Source organism: Miscanthus floridulus, chromosome 2 (genome assembly GCF_019320115.1).
Source record: "Miscanthus floridulus cultivar M001 chromosome 2, ASM1932011v1, whole genome shotgun sequence".
In the NCBI taxonomy this organism is placed as follows: Eukaryota; Viridiplantae; Streptophyta; class Magnoliopsida; order Poales; family Poaceae; genus Miscanthus; species Miscanthus floridulus.
In genome coordinates, this window is record NC_089581.1 from 139,997,763 (window position 1) to 140,021,102 (window position 23,340).

At 43.4% G+C, this 23,340-nt stretch overlaps 1 protein-coding gene and 1 long non-coding RNA gene across 3 annotated transcripts; both read left to right on the forward strand.

Moving 5' to 3' along the window:
- Positions 1-563: 563 nt before the first annotated feature.
- Positions 564-2,293, forward strand: LOC136539869 (uncharacterized). The gene is made up of 5 exons (XR_010779779.1): positions 564-683; positions 758-946; positions 1,006-1,111; positions 1,380-1,518; positions 1,606-2,293. It is a non-coding gene; the product is annotated as an uncharacterized lncRNA (long non-coding RNA).
- An 8,417-nt stretch (positions 2,294-10,710) lies between these two features.
- On the forward strand, positions 10,711-15,985 carry LOC136539870 (putative ubiquitin-like-specific protease 1B). Of its 2 annotated transcripts, XM_066531862.1 has the most exons (9): positions 10,711-11,360; positions 11,722-11,801; positions 11,891-11,984; positions 12,097-12,195; positions 13,067-13,159; positions 13,255-13,374; positions 14,553-14,656; positions 15,289-15,361; positions 15,545-15,985. In XM_066531862.1, exons 1-9 carry the CDS (start codon positions 10,848-10,850, stop codon positions 15,605-15,607), a joined length of 1,239 nt encoding a protein of 412 aa, XP_066387959.1. In that variant the 5' UTR covers positions 10,711-10,847; the 3' UTR covers positions 15,608-15,985. The 2 variants fall into 2 exon arrangements, with proteins under 2 accessions (XP_066387959.1, XP_066387960.1); XM_066531863.1 differs by lacking the exons at positions 11,722-11,801; positions 11,891-11,984.
- The last annotated feature ends 7,355 nt before the right edge of the window (positions 15,986-23,340 follow it).

Consider the following 23,340-nt stretch of genomic DNA (forward strand, 5'->3'; position numbering starts at 1 on the left):
GTCGTGGACCGTCGAGGTGTCTTGGAGCCGAAGAAGCTTGGGCGTCGTCCGGCTGTTCTGTTCTGACACTCTGCGTTCAGAGGGTGTCGGCTTGGACCAGCCTCCCACGGGTGAGACCTTCTGGAGTCTTTCTGGTGGCGAAGGAGGTCAGCTCCAGGGGCTGACGTGCGGGCCCAGAAGCCCCCGAGCCCCCGGAGGCCGTGTGAAGCTTTGTCTTCTTGTGTCACGCCCCGGACGTGACCCTGTCGGAAAAGCAGTTGGCTAGGGCACACCTAGGGAGCGGCGTCAGGGAGCCCCCGGGCATTGGTAGCCTGGGACTTGTCTTCTTGTGCCCGGGCCTTGGCTGGCATCGTTAGTCGGGTAGGAGTCAAGGGCCGGGCCCGTAGATGCCGTAGATGGGGTGCCCAAGGCTCGGTAAAGCCCCGAGCCCCAGGCGGAAGCTACGGTCGAGTCAGGCTCGGCCGGATCTCTTTGTCAGAGGGTGCGCGTGAGCGTGTCCGATGAGCATAGTCCCGGAGTCCCTGGACGATCCTGGAGGGGTCGATTGGAGGATCTTCTTCATTCGAAAAGTATTAGATCCGAGGCTTAACATACAGGATCTCTTTAACAGCCTTTCCTCCTGCTCTTTCTCTTGTTTCGCAAGCACGCGCCTCCTGGAGATTCTCCGGTCCGGCCGCGCTGTGGTGAGAAACGCGCAGAGGCGCTCCGTGCCCACTGCCTTGAATTCCTCTCTCACGCTTGCTTTTTCTTCAACAAGTTCTACCGGCCGCTGCCCAGACTCCTGACAGCCGAATCGCCTGCTGGAGATCCTGATTGCTGTCGGCGCTGAGGAGCACGCATAGCCGAGCAGTTTTTGCCACCAGCAAGCTTGTACGAGGAAAATCCTCCGGTGCGACGTCCCTGGAGAGCACATAGCAATCGACGAGCCCAACCAAAGTTCAGAGCTGTACGTGAGTCCTTCTCACGTTATTTTAATCCTCTTCATTGAAATTTACATTCCATCAGTGTCTCACTGTCAGCTTTAATTCGGCACAAGCTCAAGCCTTGTTCGCTTGAAGGGTTGCTACGTCTCACTGTACCACTGCGCCAGCCATTGGAAATCCCATATATGGTCAGTACACCAATCGCGTGTCCTCCTTTTAGCTATCAATCAATATGCTCTGTGCTCCTTGGAAATCTATGGATTATTTCAAGCAAATGTACTTAGCAAGCAGATTGCTGGTTATTCTTATAATTCTAACGTTCCTCATCTGGAATCAAATCGATGCATGGTCTGGCTGATTGAGTGATATGGCCAATACAGGTTGTTTCAGTAGATAAAGATCCTATTCAAATAGATTTTGAGCATCCTGCAGTGCCATGGCACTGGATTTTTGCAGGGCAGCTCCAAGAGCCCGCGCTGATGGGATGGCATGAGGAACCGAACATCCTGTTTTCTACACCAATTAAAAAGAAAAGTTTGCTTCATCATGTTATTTTGGGAACAAGAACATACCCCATTATCTGCAATTGTCTTGGGTAGAAAATCTTTATCTAATTATTGGCAAGGATTAGAAGGAGCTGCTCCTTTTATTGGCTAAAATTGTAAAAGAATATCTGTTGCAGGAGCCAGGAGCATGTCCTAACAATATTGGAGATCAGTGGGGTGGGTGATGATTGCATGGCATGAAAAAAGGTAGAAAAAAGGACTCCTGATAACAATAAACTTAATTCGCTTTGTAATTAAAATAATTTTTATATCTGTAAGTTTTATTGTGTACTCGTCTTTACATAATGTATTTCTACTATTATTCAATTCCTTTGGTTTGCAAGATAAGATTGTCCTTTTCAAATATAGAGTGCTTGTTATTTAAGATAGTGAAAAACGCATGATAGCTTATTGACTGTTCTGAAAAGCAATGTTGCCTTCTTTCCCAAAGTAATTGTTGTTATTTGTGTGAGATGACAAAAATAGTATGGTAAATGCTTGCAAGAACTTTTTTCTTTTTTTGAATGAAGAATTGTTTTCATTAATTTAGGCAACTAAATCTTTAACTGTAACTTTATCCCAATCCATTAATTATTGTGCTTCCTCCTATGATTGTGTTTGTGGTATGTCCATTATTTGAGATTTTTGGATCTTTATTGCTCTGGTAAATTTGTTTGAGCTCTTCACTACAATATATGCACTTATTCTAAATCCTTTCAAACAATCCTTTTATTCACAACAATATATGCACTTATTCTAAATCTTTGTGATTATGTTTTGTGGATTAAGTATTATTGTCATGTTAAGCATGTACATATGTTCATTAGCTCCTTGGACAATTAATATAGCATTTATGTCCTTTGGAAACGGCCCCGTTCGGCTTACCTTAAATCCGGCTTGTTCGGCTTCTTTTTTCAGCCGGAACAGTATTTTTCTCTCACAACATTTCAGCCAGAACAGTGTTTTCTAGCCACTTTCAGCAAGCCGAACGGGGCCCTATAACAGTGATACTTCAGGTGTTCCTTTGGTTTCAGCTGCATGTATTTTTTTTGGAAGAATTCATTAATTAATGGCATAAAGGTGGAAGGACATCTTGTATGTTTGGCTTGGTTCAAGTAATAACTTGATATGATGATGAAGTTGTGAAAAATGACATTAGTGTTCCTCTAATGTTTATGGATTTTTTTTTTCAGACACGTGCGTGTCGCGATTACATGGCCACTAGTATGAAAAAATGTCAAGTTTTTTAGAGTAAAGAACATTTTTTTTAATAATAGAACATCAAGTGTTTTTCGAACGGAGGGGGTAGTAATACGGTATATATGATAATATAATAATAATAGTATAGTAGTAGCATTTGGCCATTTGGGTAGAAGGGCAGAACCAGCATGCAGCCTGATCTACAGACGCTTGACGCTCCGACTTATAGACGACGGCTGCGGCGGCGGCGGCGCCACAGAGACGCCATGCATGGCGACGGATGCGACGTCCTCCCTGCCTCTCTGGCTCTCTGCGACGACAATGACACGACGGCAGGTAGACAGATCGTTGGCTGGCTGTTGGCTGTTGCATCGCTCGCTCCCTACGAGAACACGACGTCTCCACTTCGCCCGCCGGCCGCCCGGCAGACTCGCTGTCATCCATCGGCTCATATCGCTGAGACCAAGAGGCCAATCTTCATTATCTTCCGTTCCTACAATGCTTGATTGTGTATTTGCTATGAATCTGCGGCATCAATTTGGCCTCTACACTGCTACCTCCGTCCCTAAATAACGGTTGTCGTTGTGCGTGTTATGAGTTTGACTCGATTTGTAAAAAATACGTGCAACATTTGTATCTCTAAATAAATTTATTAAAAAACTAGATTTAAAGATCTTTCTAATAATACTAATTATGTAACATAAATATTAATATTTTTTAATATATATTTAGTCAAAGTTGTTTCTTAAGAAGCGAAAACGACATATATTTAGGAACAGGGGAGTACAATCTTCATGTTTCTAAATTTCTACCTCCAGTCACATATCCTGTGATTCGACTATTTGCAGTTCTTCAGGCGTCATGTAAGGCATGTATCCTAGTGGTTACAAGAGTCTTAGTAGTAATTTAGGTCATGAGTTCGACTCTTCGTGGGAGCGAATATTTCAGGATTTAACGGCGTTGTGCTTTCAGTGGTAGCGACGTTCTCATCGACAGCGAGGCACCGGTCTTCGAAGATACTCATAGAGGTAGGGTTTGCATGTGTGCGTTCATAGAGGTGAGTGTGCGTGCATTATGAGTGTCTGAGTTGTACCGTGTATTCGAAAACATTACCACTATACTGAAAGATTAACTTTTTTTACTTTAGCTTTACTTTCGGTTACTAATATTTTTATATATCTCTAAAAATTTCAGCCTACTACAGGGAGAAAAGAAAAAGAGAAGATGAGTTGGTAGAATTCTAAAAAAGATACACTGATAATTCTTTTTAAGAGTATGAGCACTCTAAAAAATCAAAACGAATTGGCAATAGTTGCTGAAGAGAAACAAATTAATATTAATTTAGATATTTTAGATAATTTAATATGTATATGAATGTATTATTTTGGATGCATTTTAAGTATTCAGCGGTAACAATTATGTTCATATAGTTCGCTATCGGTACCAATTCATATATACATATTTCTCGGGCTCATAATTACAAATGAATTATAAAATGATTATACCCTCAAACCTTATAGTTGAGCCTTTTATATACTTATTAGAAGGTCCCTAATATATAACACACACCCAATAGAGAATATTACGAGATTTGTGCAAGTTAAACTATAGCTTAACTTTGATCAAGTTTATATAGCGAATATAATTAACATTTATGTCTAACTAGTTTTATTTACTACGAAAATATATTTTATAATTAATTTGATGATACTTATTTTGTATTATAAATGTTAGTATTTTTTATATAACTTTGGCCAAACCTTAAATTATTTGACTCCTAAAAGAGTTATAATTAGATTTCTTTCGTGGACGGAGAAAGTATATTAATAAAACCTATAAATATTTCTTATATGCCATTAGAAATTACTATTTCTCTTCATTGCCATCGAAACACATTTTTGTATCCTTTATATTCCATTGAAGGCTAACTAATAGTGAACTAACTGTTCTGACGCGGAACGTTATCCCTGACAGCTGAGGCCGTCAGGAAATATTCAGTGACGGTTCTTCATCAGGAAAGGTCGACTTTCCCTGTCAAATTTTCCCTGATGGGCCATCTTAATGGTAACCGTCACGGACGATCTTCCCTGATGGTTTTTTATATTTTCCATACGGAACGTCACGGAAAAACTTGCATGGGTAGTGATCGTGAGTCTTCATCAATAATATATAAGGGGTAAAAAAAGTGTTTCGATGATGTTGAAGAGAAGCCATAATTTGTAAAATAATAACATATAAGTTATACTTCCTCTGCTTCAAATTATAAGATATTTTGGCTTTTTAGTACATTGTTTTTATTATATATTTATATATAGTGTATATGTAAGTACATAGTAAAATTACGTATCTTAAAAAAATCAAAATGTCTAATAATTTGAAACAAAGGAAGTAGATTCTAATAGTATTAAAGAAATTTTCTAGAAGCCACGTGACCGGGAGTAATGTGAGCCAACACCAACCATGCCTGCTGTTGCCGATCGCCGTTCATCGAAGTGTGCATGTGTGCCACCCTTGTGCACTGCACGTCTGCACCGTGCAGCAAGCAGCAGCAAAGGAGCACGTACGGCTTGCGTATATCGCCCAGTTTTTCAGCATTACTTTCAGCAGTATTTTTTAGCGAAGAAACAAATCAGCATCAGCAGCGGTCAAATTTTAGCGAAACGAACATGACCATAAGTAGTAAATAAAATATTTTTTATCGGCGGTATTTCTTGCATTTGTACTAACAGTATTATCAATCGCTGGTGTGAAAGGTAAGTTAAAATAGTGGTGTTTTATATGACATCACTTGAAAACCATCTATGTAAATATTTCTGCTTATAATGGTGGCATATTTATACAAACCACCAGTATAAATGTTTTTCAGAATTTGTAAAACGGAAGAAATAGTAAAAAGAGGCCAGAGAAGCCCGCCAGCTAACACCCTCCACGGCGCAAGTCATACAATTAATCTTGTGCATTGTTTTCTTACCACTATATTTCAGAGTCACTTGTAACTAAGAACATTCCTTTTGCATTCACTTTGGTGAATATTGTAATGCATATTTGAGATTCAAATAAAAAATTAAACTAGAAAGTTTTAGATCTCTTTGAGTACTACAACTTTGGGTTTTGGTCATTTCTTCATTTGATATCATTTGAAAATTTCTAAAAAAATGAATTTCAAAATCATTAATAAATTATATTTTCTAGGCCCTAAATGATAATTATAATTTGGTCAAACTTAAGATAATTTGACTCTTCAAGAAAGTTAGAATGACTTATAATTTGGGATGTAGGAAGTAGCACAGTTTTGGTCTGTTGGTGCAAAAAAAAAAAAAACGTGATGGCTTCAGTGGTCTCAGTTTGAAATACCGAGATTCCACTTTCTGGTCTCATGCTACTGGTTTAGTTTCCCCTGTAAAAATGCATAATAGAACTCTACACATTTATATATATCAAATGATTTGCATGTGGTTGTTTGGCCACATTCGTTAAGCAATATCTTTCAAAAAGACAAAGAGCATATGGCTTTCACAAATCATTATGTGTGCATGTGCATGGACATGTTGATTGTTGAGTGACAACACTGTACATGCATGGCTTTCACGATCGGTTTCTGCCAACGATGGTAGACCAGGGAGGCAGGGAGGGAGACGTGCTCATTCGGCATGAAGTGGCGCGTGGGGAGCTATACTATATATAGCTTGCCCCGATCAGGCCGAGGCGAAGATAGTAACAGTACAACCATACAAGTTTGTTCCATTACACCACAACAATCGCACATCAATGTCGCATGCTTCAGAATGAGGCCAAAAAGAGTATAAACTTTACGACCATTCCAGTATGGTTGGCAGACTGTACCTTTCCTCTGCAAATTATATTTGAATTTGAATTATTGCGATTTGCATGTAATGCATGCGAGCTGAAAATAGTGACCCTTTCGCGTGGACAGAAGAAGAGGAAGCACCAATCAACTCCAGCATGCATGGATAAAGCTAGGCTGCCAACCTATCAGAAGAAGAGAATGCATTTTTGCAGAAGCTTTTTTTTTTTAATAATAGCAAACTTCATTCAGAGTTAAGAGCAAATCTAACCCGTGTACGTACGTGTCGAGTGTTTTTGTAGATGATGGACAGAGAGCAAATCTAACCCGCCTACTGAGCAATCCTAAAGTATATGTGAAGAGACGCTATAAAAAATCCACAATTCGATTTTTCGTGTCCAGCTAATGTACAATTCTATACTTAGGCCATGTTTGGTATAGCTCTACAAACTCGTACAGCTAGAGCAAGTCATCTCTGGCTCTAGAAATCTATAGAGTTGGAGCTGTGGACTGATGAAGGGTCTTTTGTTGAGTCACCTTGTTCTTCTTTTAGATTAAAAATAGAAGTTTATGATAGTTTATTTTATAAACACCAAATTCTACGTAGAGCTGTGAGCTTGAGCTCTGCCAAAAGGCCCTTAGTGCTTCTTTTATTTTATTTTTACGGATTCATTATATGGCCAGCCCCTGCTGCTCTTGCTAAGTAGGCAAGCTTGAAATTGGGTATGGTACGAGGATATTGGTATGTGTGTGCAATGATATTTAATTCTGATTTTGATTGAGGTATTTGGGTTGTGCGACTGTGGAATACTATTTCTGACTTAGGCAATTGCATTGTGCAATGATGAACTACTATGCTTTCGATTGCAATTGCTACCGACCTCAAATTCATGGCCTATAATACCTTTTGAATTTGATTGTCAAATGTGAATTTGAATTGTTGAGTAATTTGATTGAAGAGAGAGAAAAGAGATAAATGTAAAACAGGAACTAATTATGGGAGGCTACCTGCATTTGCATGCTATTATGAAATGAGAGAAAGGGACGTGAAAAAGTTCTCCCCCTCATATTTCTCGCTGCCGGGATTAGTATCTCCAGCTGACCTTACATTGTACACTAGCCTCGACGGCCCATAGGTTTCGTCAATTTGGTTGCAAGCCAGCGTCTTCTACAATTCCAAAAACACCCTACTAACTTTCCCCCATTTTTTCTTTGGACAACTTAGTTGTGTTCCATTGGTTCATAAAGTATTTGTTGCACTTCCTGAACGTGTACTCTACAATCCTTAACATTGGCACGACACAAATACCCTTGAAAACTTATTTGTTAAATGACTCGGGCGCATTGGTAGTCATTATGTCATACCTACATCCTCCCTCATCGAATGTGAGAGCCCACTTATCCTTGTGTTGCATCTAGTCCTGAAGCCACCTCTTTTCCCTTTCAAAACTTTTTTCTAACTCTTGTAGTGTCTCATCAAACTTCTTCTCAGTTCAACAACCACAAAGAGACTTGAGCTTCTAAACCACTTCCTTTTTCTTCTGACGTGAGTACATGTTGACCGTGAAGTGTCTCATGCACCAGCGATGCTCAAGAGGAGGGCAACCATGCACATGTTGTTGGGCCACAGTAAGTAGCATATGATATGACATTCTGAAATCATACATATCAGCCTACCACAATCATCAACCCACCCATGTATGTGCCTGTCAATAAAGTGCCATCAAACAAGCACTGCGGGCTTTGGCCGTTCTCACTCTTGGCCAAAGCGAATGCTAATAGGACTAGTTGGTTTTCTAGGTCCACTCCTACCGCAATCATTAACACGACCTTGTACCTGAACACCTTAGAAAACTGAGGGAACGACCAATACACTCAATGAAAAACAAACTTAGGAATGCCATCAACATCTATCAAAGTCTAACCGGTGTAACACCATGTGTCCAAAATCTGCTCTACACGTGGAATGGGCTTGCATACGTGTATCATCTCTTTTACACTTTTATCCTCGCTTTGTGTAAAAGGGTTAACCTAGAGGTGCTACATTTGGAGTGACAAGGATTATAAGTTGGTCCTCACACTCTTAAACTTCTAATATGGTACTAAACCCACCAACAATAACCACAACCACACATGGGCCAACAACACAACTACTATAGGCTTTCTAACAAGTTAAGGTGTTACAACCGGTGTAAGGATACCACCTAAGGCTTGAATTGAAGTATTTCATCACACTCAATATTCTTGGAACCTTATTGTAAGCCTCTTTCCAATCTACCAAAAGCAACTCAATAGCATGTTTCTTGGCACGCCATGCCTTTGAGTACTTCACTATATAACCAGTGAATCCAAATGTTGATTCGATAATCGTAGAAACCGATGTGTTGCTATTGGCCCTAATAATGCCAATGAGACGACAACCAAGGTAACATGTTTTGTAGATGGACACCCTTTTCCTTACAAGTACAACATGTATGAGGTTGCCTAATATTACAAATCTTCTACTTACCATTTTTTTGCCAACGAGCCCATAGTCCCCATAGACATCCTTGCTTGCAAAGCATGATGTACCTCTTGTTCCTATCAGAGTGGGTAACATAGTACGACCTGTGAAACCTAAAGGCATAGTCCATGAGAAAAACTGGAGATGCTCTAAACTATCAAATACGGTTCCCTTCTTAATCTCCTTATCCTCACTCGTCAGTATTGCTTTTGCAACATAGTCAAACTGGTGTCACATATTGCCTGATCATCTAAAATAATGCCCATGAAATTCGGTACAGTTGGTACCTTCACATGGGCAGCCTTCAATTGTCTCAGTTCTTCATTATTGTACTCCAATCTTAGTGCCCCATCAACTCGACCTTCAAAGGAATCCCAATCTAACTCATTTGAATCGTTGTTGTCCTAAATACTTTTGCCATAACTGTACTCATCCTCCACCTCCCGCACATCATCCTGAATACTTGGGCCAGAATTGTACTCATCATCCACACCTATTGACATGTCATAGTCTTCGTCTTCCTTCGTTGCTTCACCTGCTACTTCCTCATCCTCTGATCCTCACCCTCTACTTCCTCATCATCTGATGGGATATGTCATCGCAATCAAGGTATGCATCTTCATCTGCATCCTCCACCTCAAATATGCCTGTGTTGAAGTCATTGTTCACAACACCCATCTCAAAAGACCAATCAAATTCCCTAACAATTATCGTCTGCACCTTCTCTTCTTGAGCTAGGTTTAGCTCCTAGCCTCTTAGTTCATTTCAGAGAATCACTTCATAGAATCAGCAGAGAATCACTTCTCTCTAAAAACTTTTTGGCAGAGCTCCTGCTGAATTCAGCAGAGAATCGGCTCTGTGAGCTATTCCAAATGGGCCAATATATATTAATTTGAATTCAGAGCGTGATCCTACATACTACAGTTTGAATTTCCAAGTAGAATATGAAATCATCAATCACGTGTCAGTTCCATTAATCACATCAGTAGCTTCAGGTACATTGAATTTGCCGAATTAATAAATGTTTTGTGGTTTTGTGATTTTTTACACAAAGACTCAAGAAGAGCAGTTTAATCCCGTCAATTCCCACGTATTTAACTCCCTGATTCATAATCACAACAGAGAGTAAGAGGATCACTTACGTCTTCTTCATCAGTGCCTTCTCAGCATACCTTTTCCACGCAAACCTCTTGCCATCGGCACCGAGCAGCTACACCACCACGAAGTCAAGCGAGCACCACCAACACTCTAGCAGAACAAATAAAACACCATATAATGAAAGAGGAGGAGGCACGATTCCACCAATCGGGCCACGCCCACCAGCAAGGCCGCAACGCACCTTATGGGCCTGCTGTTAGAGTTTTTTTTTTTTGAGATTGGCCTGCTGTGAGAGCTTATTCACCTCGCGCTTGCGCTTAGTCCGTCGTCCTCCGCCCATGGCACTTCTGGTGCAGCTCTATGTAGTCGTGATCACCAGCACTGTAAAATTCAAAAAAAATATCGGCAAAAATCAACCAGAAAGGTAGTTCATCTTCCAGGTCGGATTTGACCGGCAATCACGAGGACTTCGGACCCAAGCGGGGAGGAGCGGACGAAGCCACGAGCCCACGAAGGAGTGAACGTTGAGAGTCGCGTGATGTGATGCATGGGCCGGGCCTCACGGGCCGTTTAGGAAAAACTTTCGACCCTCTCCATATACGAGGACCTATTTGTAATTTCCCAATTCTCGAGTCGAGTGGGGAAAAAAAGCATCGGGTGCCCGTCGTCTCCTCTCCCCCCCCGCCGGTCGCCTTCTCCCCTCCCCGCGAGCTCGGGCTCTGCTAGGGTTTGCGCTCCGGGTTCTTCCATGGCCTAGCCGTCTCCTGCTGGCCATGACCGCCTCGACTCCCGCGTTCTTCCCCAACCGCCGCAAGCGCCACCTCGACGCCTCCCCCCTGCCCCGCCACTTCCACGGCCCGCAGAGCCACACCCGCCTAATCCAGCGCCTCCGCCGCGGGTTCTTGCTGCTACCACCGGAGGCGAGGTCCTTAGCTTTCGACATGGGCAATTACATCTCCAGAGCCTTCGGCAGGCCCAGTGATGACGGGCGGGGGCTCTTCAGTCGCTGGGTCCGCAAGCGGCAGGGTCTCACTGTGGCCATGGATGAGGAGGCGGGGACTGGACTGCCTTTTGTGGACCGGCGGAGGGTTACGGATCCGACGAAGGTTACGTTGGAGGCGGAGGCGGTGAAGCCTCAGCAGTGGAAGAAAAGGGTGCCATACTACAAGAAGGCATACGAGGCGACGACACAGTACAATAGGAGGTTGGAGGAAATAGGGATCGACGTGAAGTTCCAAGAGGAGAAGCTTTCTGAGATATGGAAGTCAGACAAGGCTGTCAAGGAGGTAATTTGACCCTTTTATACTCTGCTTTGCTATTGTCATGCTAGGTGACTTGGAAGAAAAAAAATGAGTGATCAAGTTTCCATCTTGCACTGAATTAATGGGGCTTATATGAAATTGGTGTTCTGGAATAGAAAATTCAATGAATTGCTTTGAAATGGTCTCTAGCGGCAAGATTGAACAATTCTATGATTAAATGGTCTTTTAATTGATAAATAACTTAGAAGAGGCATGAATGATATTTTTTAAAAGGCTTCTGTGAAACTGCATGCCTATATAAAAAGCTACTGACCATTTTATGCACATATTTGATGGCAGCTCTGCACCAATTTTCTATGCTTTATCTAACTACTGGCTATTCTAGGATCTGTCTGAACTATTTAAACCTCTCACTGCTGAGGAGGAAAATGAAGTTCATGACTGTTTCCACAGTAGAGGCCCGAGGTACTCTTTCACGACCCTGCTTGCATGTTTTTAAAGCTTCCTAATATACCATATAAGCTTAATTGAGTGCCCTGGTTTCCTCATTTCAGTAGCAAAGTTCTAGCGCTGCATGAACCATCTAACATTGAGATTAGCAAAGAGAAATTCCAGTGCTTGAGACCCCGTTGCTGGTTAAATGATGAGGTCATACTCCTGCTGTATATCCTAAACACACTTCACTAATTCTATCCTTCACAAATGTGAGTGATTACATGTCTCCATGCTTGATCATGATAAATATTTCTTATACTTGTAGGTTATTAACCTGTACCTTGAATTGTTGAAGGAGAGAGAGAAAAGAGAACCAAAAAGGTTTCTGAAATGCCATTTCTTTAATACATTCTTTTATAAGAAGGTTAGATTGTATTCTTCTTTATGCTTCAATTATTGCATCTGCAGGATGTTTACATCTCTTTTCCATACTAAGATTGGCATGTGTTTGCATATATTCTCCCTGTTTTTTTTGTTTTTTTCTTCATGAACTAGACATTGAATTGTTGATTTGAATTTTTCAGTATTAGTTCTTATATAAGAAATATAGATGACGTAATCAAATTTGAATGGTAGCATATCATAGTATAGTTTTGTGGTGGTTCATATATTACATTGAGTATTAGTCCCTCTTATTTATAAATGTGTGGATATTGTAGCGCTTGGAGAATTAGTTGTCAAACCTTTGACTGCTAATTTTGCACAAATCCATATCAGTAACGAACTTGCATTACTATATATACATGGTAGTTTCTATAGTTTTAATGTGACCGATCTATAATGGTATGTGGTCATTATAATTAGGAAAATTGGTTACATATTTGCCATGGTGGCACACATTTGTAGATATAGAAATTAGATATAACTGCCCTCCTGAATCTCTGAGTTGTTTGCCACTTTGCCTTCTTGGTTCCTTAGATTGTATTATCTACCCATACCCTTTATATTGCATTATTATTACTTGGCCTTCTTGGTTCCTTAGACTGTACTATCTTGATTTGGATTTTTGTGTGGTAATGTATACCGATGTATTTGATGTATCTTTGTTTTTTTTGTTTGGGATGAAATCACATTTTGGACCTCTCTGTATATCAGCTATATTCACTTTTGTTTAAACCCCTTTCCACTGATGACATGGACTTCTGCCTTGCAATTATGTGTTTGATTTTTATTCATGGACAAAATTTGTCACCCTATGAATGTTGATCCTTACTGACTTCCTGAATGTTGCTCAGCTTGCTTGTGGAAAAAATGGCTATGACTACAAGTCTGTTAAAAGATGGACCTCCCATAAGAAGTTGGGATATGAACTCGTTGAATGTGATAAAGTAATGTAAATGTTACATTCTTTTTCTTTTGTTACATGTTCCCAACCTTGTTTGGCTTGCATTTATCTCATTGTGCTTTCTGAATTTCTTTATAGATATTTGTCCCTGTGCATAAAGATGTACATTGGTGTTTAGCAATTATAAACATGAAGGAAAATACGTTTCAGTATCTTGATTCCCTTGGTGGCATGGATCATAATGTACCAAGAGTACTGGTAAGCATAATTGATTCGTCCAGAATAAAAATTGGCCTAAAAATAAATTCCAGCTTTGACAGCAAGATAACTGTGCCCATTAGATCTTATATCCTTGCATGCTAATTCTTTGAGAAGTGTTGTTAACTACACAGCTATTGTTCCTTATGTGAGCATTTCTTTCTATTAATATGCATCTCCAGTCCTCGTTAAAATTGGTGAATTGCTAGACTTAGATGGCTATGGACTTTGGCACATCTGTTATGCACTTTCACATGGTCCTTGAGACCTCTAGTTCAGGGTGGGCATTCGGTTTTAACCGAATTTTCGGTCTTTTTTTATTTTAGTTTTTACAAAATGAGAACTGAAGTTGTGCCCGATGACCGAAGGACCGACCCTTCGGGTACCCGAGCTATTGGTTCAGTTTCTCGGGTTTAATCGAACAACACTGAGAAGCAAGACGACGTGCAATTTGCTCCCGTCGTTGTCTCCTCTAGATTCACAGCATTCATGTGTGCCGTCTTCACCTGAATCCTGTGCTGCTGCTGCGGTCCCCTGGGCAATGCGACGCCGCTACATTGTGCTGCCTGTTGGTGCGGCGGTGCCCCTGTGCTGCTTGCCTTTCAAGGCTGCCCCCTTGTGCTGCTGCGTGCTGGCGTCGTTGCGCACCTGCGCCTAGCCGCCGTGTGCTGCTAGCTTGCTATGGATCGCTGTGCTGCTGGGGGCCTGGGGCGGCAGCATTGTTCACCTGTGCCCCCGCTCCCGCGTGAAGGTTGGCCCTCATGTGCTGCTGCCGCTCAGTCACAGGATAGGCACGGGGATTGATGGATGACAGGATGAGGGCTCAGCCTGCCTGACATTGGATTTGATGCTTTGAGATATGGACAGCAGGTGATATACGAGGGATAGATATTGGAGATCAGGTACTTCGGTGTTTCGGGTACTCGAGACAAGGAACTGAAAAATGGATTAAAAGGTCGGTCTATGGAAACCTGTGACTGAATTGAAAACCGAGGACCGAGAATTCGGGTAGTTCGGTCTCCGTCTCGGGTTTATTTGCCCAGGCTGACCTCTAGTCCTTGTTCTCCAACCCTATCTATTCTAAATCAAAGTAAAAATTAGCTGGGTATGTTGGTAGGCTTGTATGTTAAATCAGCTTGGTGAATTAATGGTGTCATACATGTGTTTTACATATGCAGGCTCAATATATTTCAGAGGAAGTGAAGGACAAAAGTAACAGAGTAATCAACACCAGTTCGTGGCATGAAGAGCTAGTTGATGATATTCCTTTACAGCAGAATGGGTATGTCATGCTTATAGTAATGATGTTTCTTTCCTTCTAACTCATGTACCGTTCAGTAGGCTAGTTAGTGTGTGGCTTCCTTGCTTAGATAACTTCAACTTAGTGCAATTTTTATGAATTCGTTCCATGTATTTGATGGAGCTATGGAATTTCTTCGCACCCATATAATTTAACTATACAGTCAAATGTGTTCGAAGCAACAGTATGGGTAGTTTTAAGTGAATAAAAACTTTTGATGCTGTTCCATTTTACTTTAGTCTTGTCATTTTCAGTATCTCATTTTTAGTACTGTCAAACGCATATAGTTTGAACTTGAAGGGGTTTTTTTCGCGCGTCTTCCTAAATTGAAAGGGGTGTGTGTGTGATTGTGCGACTACATTTTATTTATGAAATAGTAGTTCATGCTAAGATGCCTGCCACACCAAAATGTTTCCATACCTCCACTGAATGTGGTTTCTACTAGACATATGTATAGTATTTTCTGTGACCCAAGTACTAATAGGGAAACTTATGGAGTTGTGTTGCTGGAGAAAGATACAAAAATATAACTATATCTAGCACAAGTTTTTTTTTTTTGGAATTGTAACATGTAATGGAAATGTAGGTGACAAAAGGACCTTTTCATGTAACAGGTGGGACTGTGGTATGTTTATGCTCAAGTACATTGATTTCCACAGCAGAGGACTGCCCCTGTCTTTTAGTCAGGTGGGTGAACATGCTTACTAAAAATTTAGCAGACTAGGTAGGCTAGCACTTAACCATGCGAACCTTTTACCTGCATGAAGATGCTTGTTTTAGTTATCAACATTGTATAACCACGTGCCGACCTGAAAGATGGTGTGATTATGCAGAATGATACTTACCCAAAAGAATTGTTTCTTTCTGCAGGAACACATGGAATATTTTAGGAAGAGGACAGCGAAGGAAATCTTAAGACTAAGAGCTGACTGATGGGATAGATATCCATCTCTTTTTGGAATAGAAGCTGACTTTTTGTACTGTGTTTTTTGGAATTAGAATAAATAAAAGCTGCTAAGTCAAGGCAATGTGCATTGTTGAGCGTTCTTCTAACCTGTATACCCCTTATTTGTTGTTTGTCACGGGGTCATCTACCTGAGAAGGTTGGTAATGTGGCCCTGATAATGTAAATACAATAGATATTCTGTAGAGAAATCTTGTTTAGGGATTTGGCTTGGAGAAGCTGTGAGGGGGAAATAGATGTAGCTACACTGATATTCGTTGTTGGTTATAGGTTGTTTCAGATTATTTTGTTCTAGGGGAATTATTTTGCAGCCATGGTTGTAATACTTGATATAAGTTACGTTTCAATCTCCTTGGAGAATAGGCCACCTGGTCATAAAAAAACTTTATTGCAAAAACTCTATTGTTCTGTTTTTTAGGCGCTAGGCAGTGACCCATTGCCTAGCGCCCTAGGCAGGCCTAGGCGTTTTGACATTTTTTTTATCATGGTAGCACACCAAGTTCAGCTAAACACTCTCGTCATTTATACAGAATATACAAGTAAAACAACATCAGTGCTCTAGTTTATGAAAAAACTTGGCTGTGTTGAAGCAATAGCTCAGTTGGTAAGCTGAGACTTGAGCGGACGCCCAACAGGGCTGCAACCCAGTTAACTACGAGCACAGCAGTACAACACAGCCGAGCAGAGGAGAGAGGAGCAGGGGGCGGGCGGACCTCACGTCCTCACCTTACCTTGGGGCTCCCGAGCGGCGGGACCAGGGGTAGCGAGAAGGTCACCACCGGTGGCGCCCCGGCGAGGAGGGGCCGCACGGGAGCTCCAGGGGCGGCGGTGGGCCGGCGGGGAGGCCTGCACGGATGGAGAAGATGGCCGGCGAGCGAGCTTGGGTCTTGACTCTCTCACTGTGTGTGTCTCTCTCTAATCCTCTCTACCACCCGTGCTCTTTTCTTCCCGCGCGGGCGCTTCCTTCCCCGCGCACCCGGCTTCTCGCGCGCGCACTCCCGCCTGCTCCCGCCCGCCAAAACGTGCGCGCGCTCCCGCCGCCTACTCGCCGCCCAGGCGCCGTGTAGGCGCCGCGGAGCTCCGTGGAGGCGCGCCCAACGCCTAGAGGTGCGCCTCACCCCCTAGGCCCCGCGGGAAGGCTCCGCCTTGCGCCTGGGCGCGCCTAGGCGAGCGCGGAAACGCGCCTTGTCATTCATTGCTATTGTTGCTTTGGTAACTTTGTAGACGCACATGTACTATGGTGGCAAGTGCTTTCAGTGGTGAGCCAGGGGGGATATCCATGACTATTCAGCATGAACGGCAACGCGGCAGGCGGGTCGCCCGACGTGGCAAGCATGGACGGCAACGGCAACAGTACTGCCAACGAGCCTACTCGGCATGAGCGACAGCGCGGCGGCAAGTGCGACCGCCCGTCTAAAACGGCGGTGCGACAGCCTGCGTCCCTGGCATGCGCAGCGTATGCGACGGGCAACGGGCATGGTTTGTGGTCCTGCGTGAGGCACGTCGGCCAACGTGGAGGTCCTGCGACTTGGCCCTCCACAGTGCGAGCGGTGTCTGATACTGTTCACATATGCCAGCTCACAGCGATGCTTGGTTGAGCCCTTGTTTAAGTAAGGAAGTTAGAATTTGGGGTTACTGTAGCACATTCGTTTTTTTTTGGCAATTAGTGTTCAAACATGGACTAATTAGGCTCAAAACGTTCGTCTCGCAATTTCCCACCAAACTGTGTAATTAGTTTTTTTTCATCTACATTTAATGCTTCATGCACAGACCGTAAACATTCGATGTGGCAGGTACTGTAGCACTTTTTTGGAATTTGAGGTCCAACTAAACAAGGGCTGAGTTTAGGGCTGCAGCGTGTAAGTGATGCAAAAAAAAAATGGCACGTTCTAGCCATAGTGTGTGCCTATAGGAGACATCACTTCATGGGTCCCACAAGTGAGAGAAAAGGGAAGTAAAAAAATAGAAGCAACAGGCCATGAGCAGTTGATATGAGCCAGCTGAGGTAAATGGGAGACAGATGAAATACTATTTTATTTCCTGGGCATCGGTTTGGAACCGGCGCAAATACGTGCTTCGCTCTCTATTTTTCTGAAACCACTGATAGTTAGTCTCTCTTGCTGCAACGTGTAGAGCGGTGCTAGATCCAGCTTTTTCCTCTTCTGGCATCACTCAAGCGACACATTGCATTATGGCGTGATGATTACCGTTGCATAGCCTTCTAGACTGCCCATCCAGGCCCAGCGCGACCAGGATGTGCGTGTCAACGTGTGCAAGCACTGCTGTTTTGGTTCAATGCTTCATACGGGCCACGATTTTCTAGAGCTAACGATTGTTTTTGCTGCAGCATGTATCAGACATTCGGACTGGTCACTGCAGATTAGGAAACAGAGCAGTGTATATCGCGCGCCGCACTGCGTGAGTGAGGCTCGTGGAAAACGGATTCCGTTTTTATTTCTCACTAGTGGGCAGAGGTGGGACTTTAAAAAAAAAAAAAATTACATAGTACAACGCAGATGTCCACAACATGCACACACACTCACTTCTATGAACACACGTACATAAACCCTATCCTTATGAGCACCTTCGAATGACTGAGCTGACAGATCTTAAGATTCACAAAGTCAAGCGCCTCGCTGTCGACAGGATATCGCCTACCATTGAAAACATAGCGTCGTTAAATCGTGAAATAAATCCAGAAAAATACGAGCACCCATGTCAAGTCGAGGGCTTGAACCCGGGTAAGCAGGTTCTACCATAAAGAGCCTAACTGACGGACCAAGGTCCTGGGGTTCCTCACGGGAGTTCTACCCAGATGGGTCCTAGGATGGCCCACAATCTATTGAAGGACGCGAGGCAAGGTGGTGTGGACTTCAAGCTATTCTAGATCAACTTAGTCGGCTTACTATGAAAGCTAAATTCTGTAATAGGACTAGAACTCTTCTCTTATAACCGATTAGGACTAGATACGTGCTCTTACCCTCGCCCCTGTATAAAGTGAGGTATGGCGCACCCCCTTATAATCCTAACAATTATACAATTAATCCAACACAAAAGACTACACGTCGACTGGACATAAAGGCTATTACTCGACAAGAGGGCCCGAACCAGTATAAATCGTTCGTCTCTTTGCGTTTACTGTCGAGTTCTGGGTACGCTGAAGCCCTTCGAACATCGTCCCAGGTAATCCCGTGACGAGTTGTCAGTCATCAAACATCGACAGCTGGCGCGCCAGGTATGGGCTTTCGGCGACTTCGTGATCGAGAGCTCGGCGGACCTCGACAACATGATTTTCTCGGCAGGAACCACCTTCATCTTCGGCTCCTGGATCTGCAAGGCAGACGATAACAACAAGCTCCAAAGTCATCTCATGGAGATCCCAACGCCTCAAGCTTCACCAGATGTCTCGATGATCACACTGGATCAACTCACTGAGAAGTTTTCGTACCTCTCAATTTCCGATTCAACTCAAACTTAGGAGGTCACCATCAACCATGACTCCTGCTCGGACACGTCACTTTTGTTCGGGTTGGAGATCCCATCTGAAGTCCAACTCGAAGACCTAGTTCGTTTTCCACTCAAACTCAAGAATTCAGCTTCAATCTATCAAGATACGATAAGCTACCTCGTGCAATCTGAGCAAGAAGTCCCTCTTGCGGGTGCCCAAAGAGGATTGGTTCTATCCATCACACCTGAAGGAGGCATCGTTCATTGGCCAGGTGCTCGACCTGACACTTCGTTAATAGATCCATCTCGTTTAGTCGGCATGGTGGAGCTCTTGCCTTATCAGGATGGCAGCACTCTTCCAGCAGACAACAACGATCATGATTCTACAGAGATCTTGGACATTGCGATGACTACAGTATCTAGAACTCACTCGGTCACGAAGCACTCCAGAGAAGTCTTCATGGCTGGGCAACCACCTCATATCCCTATGCCTAACCCACCAGATATCCAAAATGGAGAGGAAACCTTGTCCGACATATCCTCGGACACTGTGCCACCCAACGGAGAGATGGATGAACAGAAGATGGCTAGGGAAAGGAAGAATAGAGCTCGACAGGCTCGACGTAACCGTGCCCAACACCACAGGGAGGAGTGGCAGCAGTATCAATCGGCTTGTCAAAACATTGAACGATGACGCTTAGCTGTAGAGGCAGTGTATGAACAATGTCTATGGGATGAAGAAGCAAAATGATAGCGTCAAGACCGTGATGCCGTTAGAGCCTCTACATCACGCAACCTTGAGCTTGAATTCATGGAAGTAGCTGGACACAAGGTCTTTACCATGCCCTACGCTAACGTCTATGCCCTGGTTGAGGAGATGGCGGCCATAGAGAACCCTACTCCAGTTCAACAACGACTCAGCCATTTTAGAATCAACAGCCCTTCAGATGCAAGTTGCAAAAGTGACATCTCAAGCTAACCTTTCCCGATGACTAGAGGCACAGGCACCTGCCCACTCTCGTCTTGGACCTCAGGGTAACCAGAACAGGAATCAGGGTGCCGCACAGTCAGCCTATCATGGGCACCAGTATAGTAACAAGGAAGGCAGAGGCGAGTCCGAGTACAGAGAAGCTGGTATCCCACTAGATAGGTTCCCATGTTTCTCGGATAGACTACTCATTGTGCGGATTCCCTACAAGTTTAAGTTGTCCAACCATACCAAGTACGACGGGAAGACAGAACCCAACCAATTGGTGCGCATCTACTCTCAGTCCATCGAGTTGGCAGGCGACGCCGACGACATCAAAGTATTATATTTTCCCATGGCACTCGACATTGTGCCTCTCGCCTGGTTTGATAGACTACGAGCCTGCTCCATTAATACTTGGGGATAGCTTCAGTGTAAATTCTATGAAAATTTTTGTGGTGTCCTCTGTAACACCCCGACCCAGGGCTTAATAGGATTAATAGGATACTCATACCAACAAGTTGCAACTTCTTTTCCGGAAGCCCATCTCTTAAGAACTCCAAGGTTAAGCGTGCTTGGCCTGGAGCGATGGGTGACCGACCAGGAAGTCCTTCTCGGGTGCGCATGAGTGAGGACAAAGTGCGCAGAAAAGACTTGTGTGGGTCTGTGAGGGCAGTCTATGTCCTAGAAAAGCTGCCAGATGTAAGCAGGCCCGACCTTGTAGAGGCGAGACATTACATCCTCACCCACCCAAGTACTCAAAACGAGCTTAGAACTTGCAAACAGAAACTAGATGAATCCTTCTAGCAATATTATCATCGCTTTGCTGAAATACGAGCCCAAGTCTTCAATATCATCGACAGGGAGGTGATAGATCACTTCACCTGCAAACAGAAACCAGATGAATCCTTCTAGCAATATTATCATCGCTTTGCTGAAATACGAGCCCAAGTCTTCAATATCATCGACAGGGAGGTGATAGATCACTTCACCAATGGGATAAAATACAAGTGTCAGCTTGAAAAATTCTATGACGACAATCTAGAGACCACCGAGGAATTCAAGCGTACAGTACAAAAGATGATTGCATTTGAAGAGCGTACTCGTGAACAATTCCCACGTGGCCCACAAGACAAAGGTTACTACCCTAGAAGCAATCAGGGTGGATAATCCACCAGAAAGAGAGGACCCAACAACACCCTTGCTTCCATAGATAGGTCCAAGAAGTTTAACAAGAATAACAAGACATTTGAAGACCTTAAGAATTTACCCTGCCTTTTCCACAAGAACACCAAGCACACGACGACCGAAGTGCAGACAACTCCAAGAACTGGGTTTCTATGCCAAAACCAACAAAGGCAAGGGTATAACTGATAACAATAAAGATGGAGACGACAACGCTGACCCTGACTTCTAACAGTTCAAGGGCCAAATCGTAGTAATCTTTGCGGGGTTACCGACTTCATCAAACAAGCGCTCTAGGAAGTTGGCTCTTTGGGATATCATGGCAGCAGAACCTTCAACACCAAAGTACCTTAATTGGTCTGAGTACCCAATCCAGTTTTCCAAGAAAGATCAATGGACTAGCATGACTAATGCCAACCACTATCCACTTGTCCTGGGTACAACAATAGCCGGCATGATAGTCCCCAAGGTCCAGATCGATGGTGGCACATCATTGAACATAATATTTGCAGACACGCTAAAGAAGATAAGCTTAGATTTTACCAGCCTACTCACTCCCACTGATGTCCCTTTCTATGGGATAGTACCCGATAAGGCTGCCATACCACTTGGATGGATCACACTCCCAGTAATGTTTGGCACCCCCAAATAATTTCTAAATGGAGTTCATTCAGTTCGAGATAGCTGACTTTGAATCATCATACCATGCTATCTTTGGTCGACCCGCTTTGGACAAGTTCATGGCCATACCTCATTACCCGTACCTCTTGCTCAAGATGCTGGGTTCCAATGGCGTAATCTCCTTCCAAGGTGACCTCAAGCGCTCATATGACTGCGACATGGAAGCCATCCTGATCTCAGCAAGCCTATGAAGCACAGGAGATTGCCAACATTGCACAGCAGACTAAGCTAGAAGACATGGAGATTTTGACTAAGAAGACCGGAATCATTGCCCCACCCTCTAAGACAGATACCATCGAGATTGATTTGGGTACCGGTGATCCCTCTAAGATGGCTATCATCAGTGCCCAGCTCTCCAAAGAATAGGAACTCACGCTCACCAATTTTCTCAGGGAAAACAAGGATATCTTTGCATGGAAGCCGGCTAATATGCCAGGTGTTCTGAGAGAGTTGGCTGAGCACAAATTGGATTTAAACCCTGGCTCAAAGCTGGTTAAGCAACGACTACGATGGTTCTCACCTGATAAGAAAGCGGCAACCAAGAAGGAAATCACCAAGCTATTAGCAGCCGGGTCCATTAGGGAAATTCTTCACCCTGACTAGCTAGCCAATCCTATACTCGTCCAGAAGAAGAACTCGAAAGAGTGGCACATGTGTGTTGACTATATAGATCTCAACAAGCACTGCCCGAAGGATCCCTTCGGCTTACCTCGCATTGATCAGATCATAGACTCCATGGCTGGGTCAGCTCTTTTATCCTTCCTTGATTGCTACTCGGGTTACCATCAGATCACCCTCTAAAAAGAAGATCAGAGCAAGATATCCATCATCACTCCGTTTGGTGCCTACTATTACACAACCATGTCCTTTGGGCTAAAAAAACGTCGATGCAACCTATCAACGGGCTATCCAGGCGTGCCTAAGCGAACAGATCGGTCATAATGTAGAAGCCTACGTGGATGATGTCATCAAGACCAAGGATCCCTCTACTCTTATCGTAGACCTAAAGCAACCCTTTGATAATCTTTGTGAGTACAAGTGGAAGCTTAACCCAACCAAGTGTGTGTTTGGAGTTCCTTCCAGACAGCTATTGGGTTTCCTCGTGAGCCATCGGGGTATCAAAGCCAGCACGAAACTGATTCGAGCAATCACTTAGATGACTCAACCTCACTGCGTCAAAGATGTTCAGAAACTGACAGGGTGCATGGTGGCCCTTAATCGTTTTATCTCATGACTTGGGGAGAAAGGTCTACCCTTGTTTAAGTTGATGAAAAAGATGGACAAGTTCGAGTGGACAACCTAAGCTGACGAAGCCTTCTAGAAGCTCAAAGAGTACCTGTCCACCTCTCTAATTCTTACTCCACCCGAGAAGCATGAACCACTCCTACTTTACATTGCAGCTAATACTACGGTAGTTAGCAC

What these genes read in the sequence shown, in the direction of transcription:
- LOC136539870 (XM_066531862.1), top strand. Translation starts at nt 10,848, where the DNA reads ATGACCGCCTCGACTCCCGCGTTCTTCCCCAACCGCCGCAAGCGCCAC. An exon ending in TTCCACAGTAGAGGCCCGAG is followed by an intron (nt 11,802 to 11,890) that starts GTACTCTTTCAC and finishes TCCTCATTTCAG; the next exon opens with TAGCAAAGTTCTAGCGCTGC. An exon ending in ATACATTCTTTTATAAGAAG is followed by an intron (nt 12,196 to 13,066) that starts GTTAGATTGTAT and finishes AATGTTGCTCAG; the next exon opens with CTTGCTTGTGGAAAAAATGG.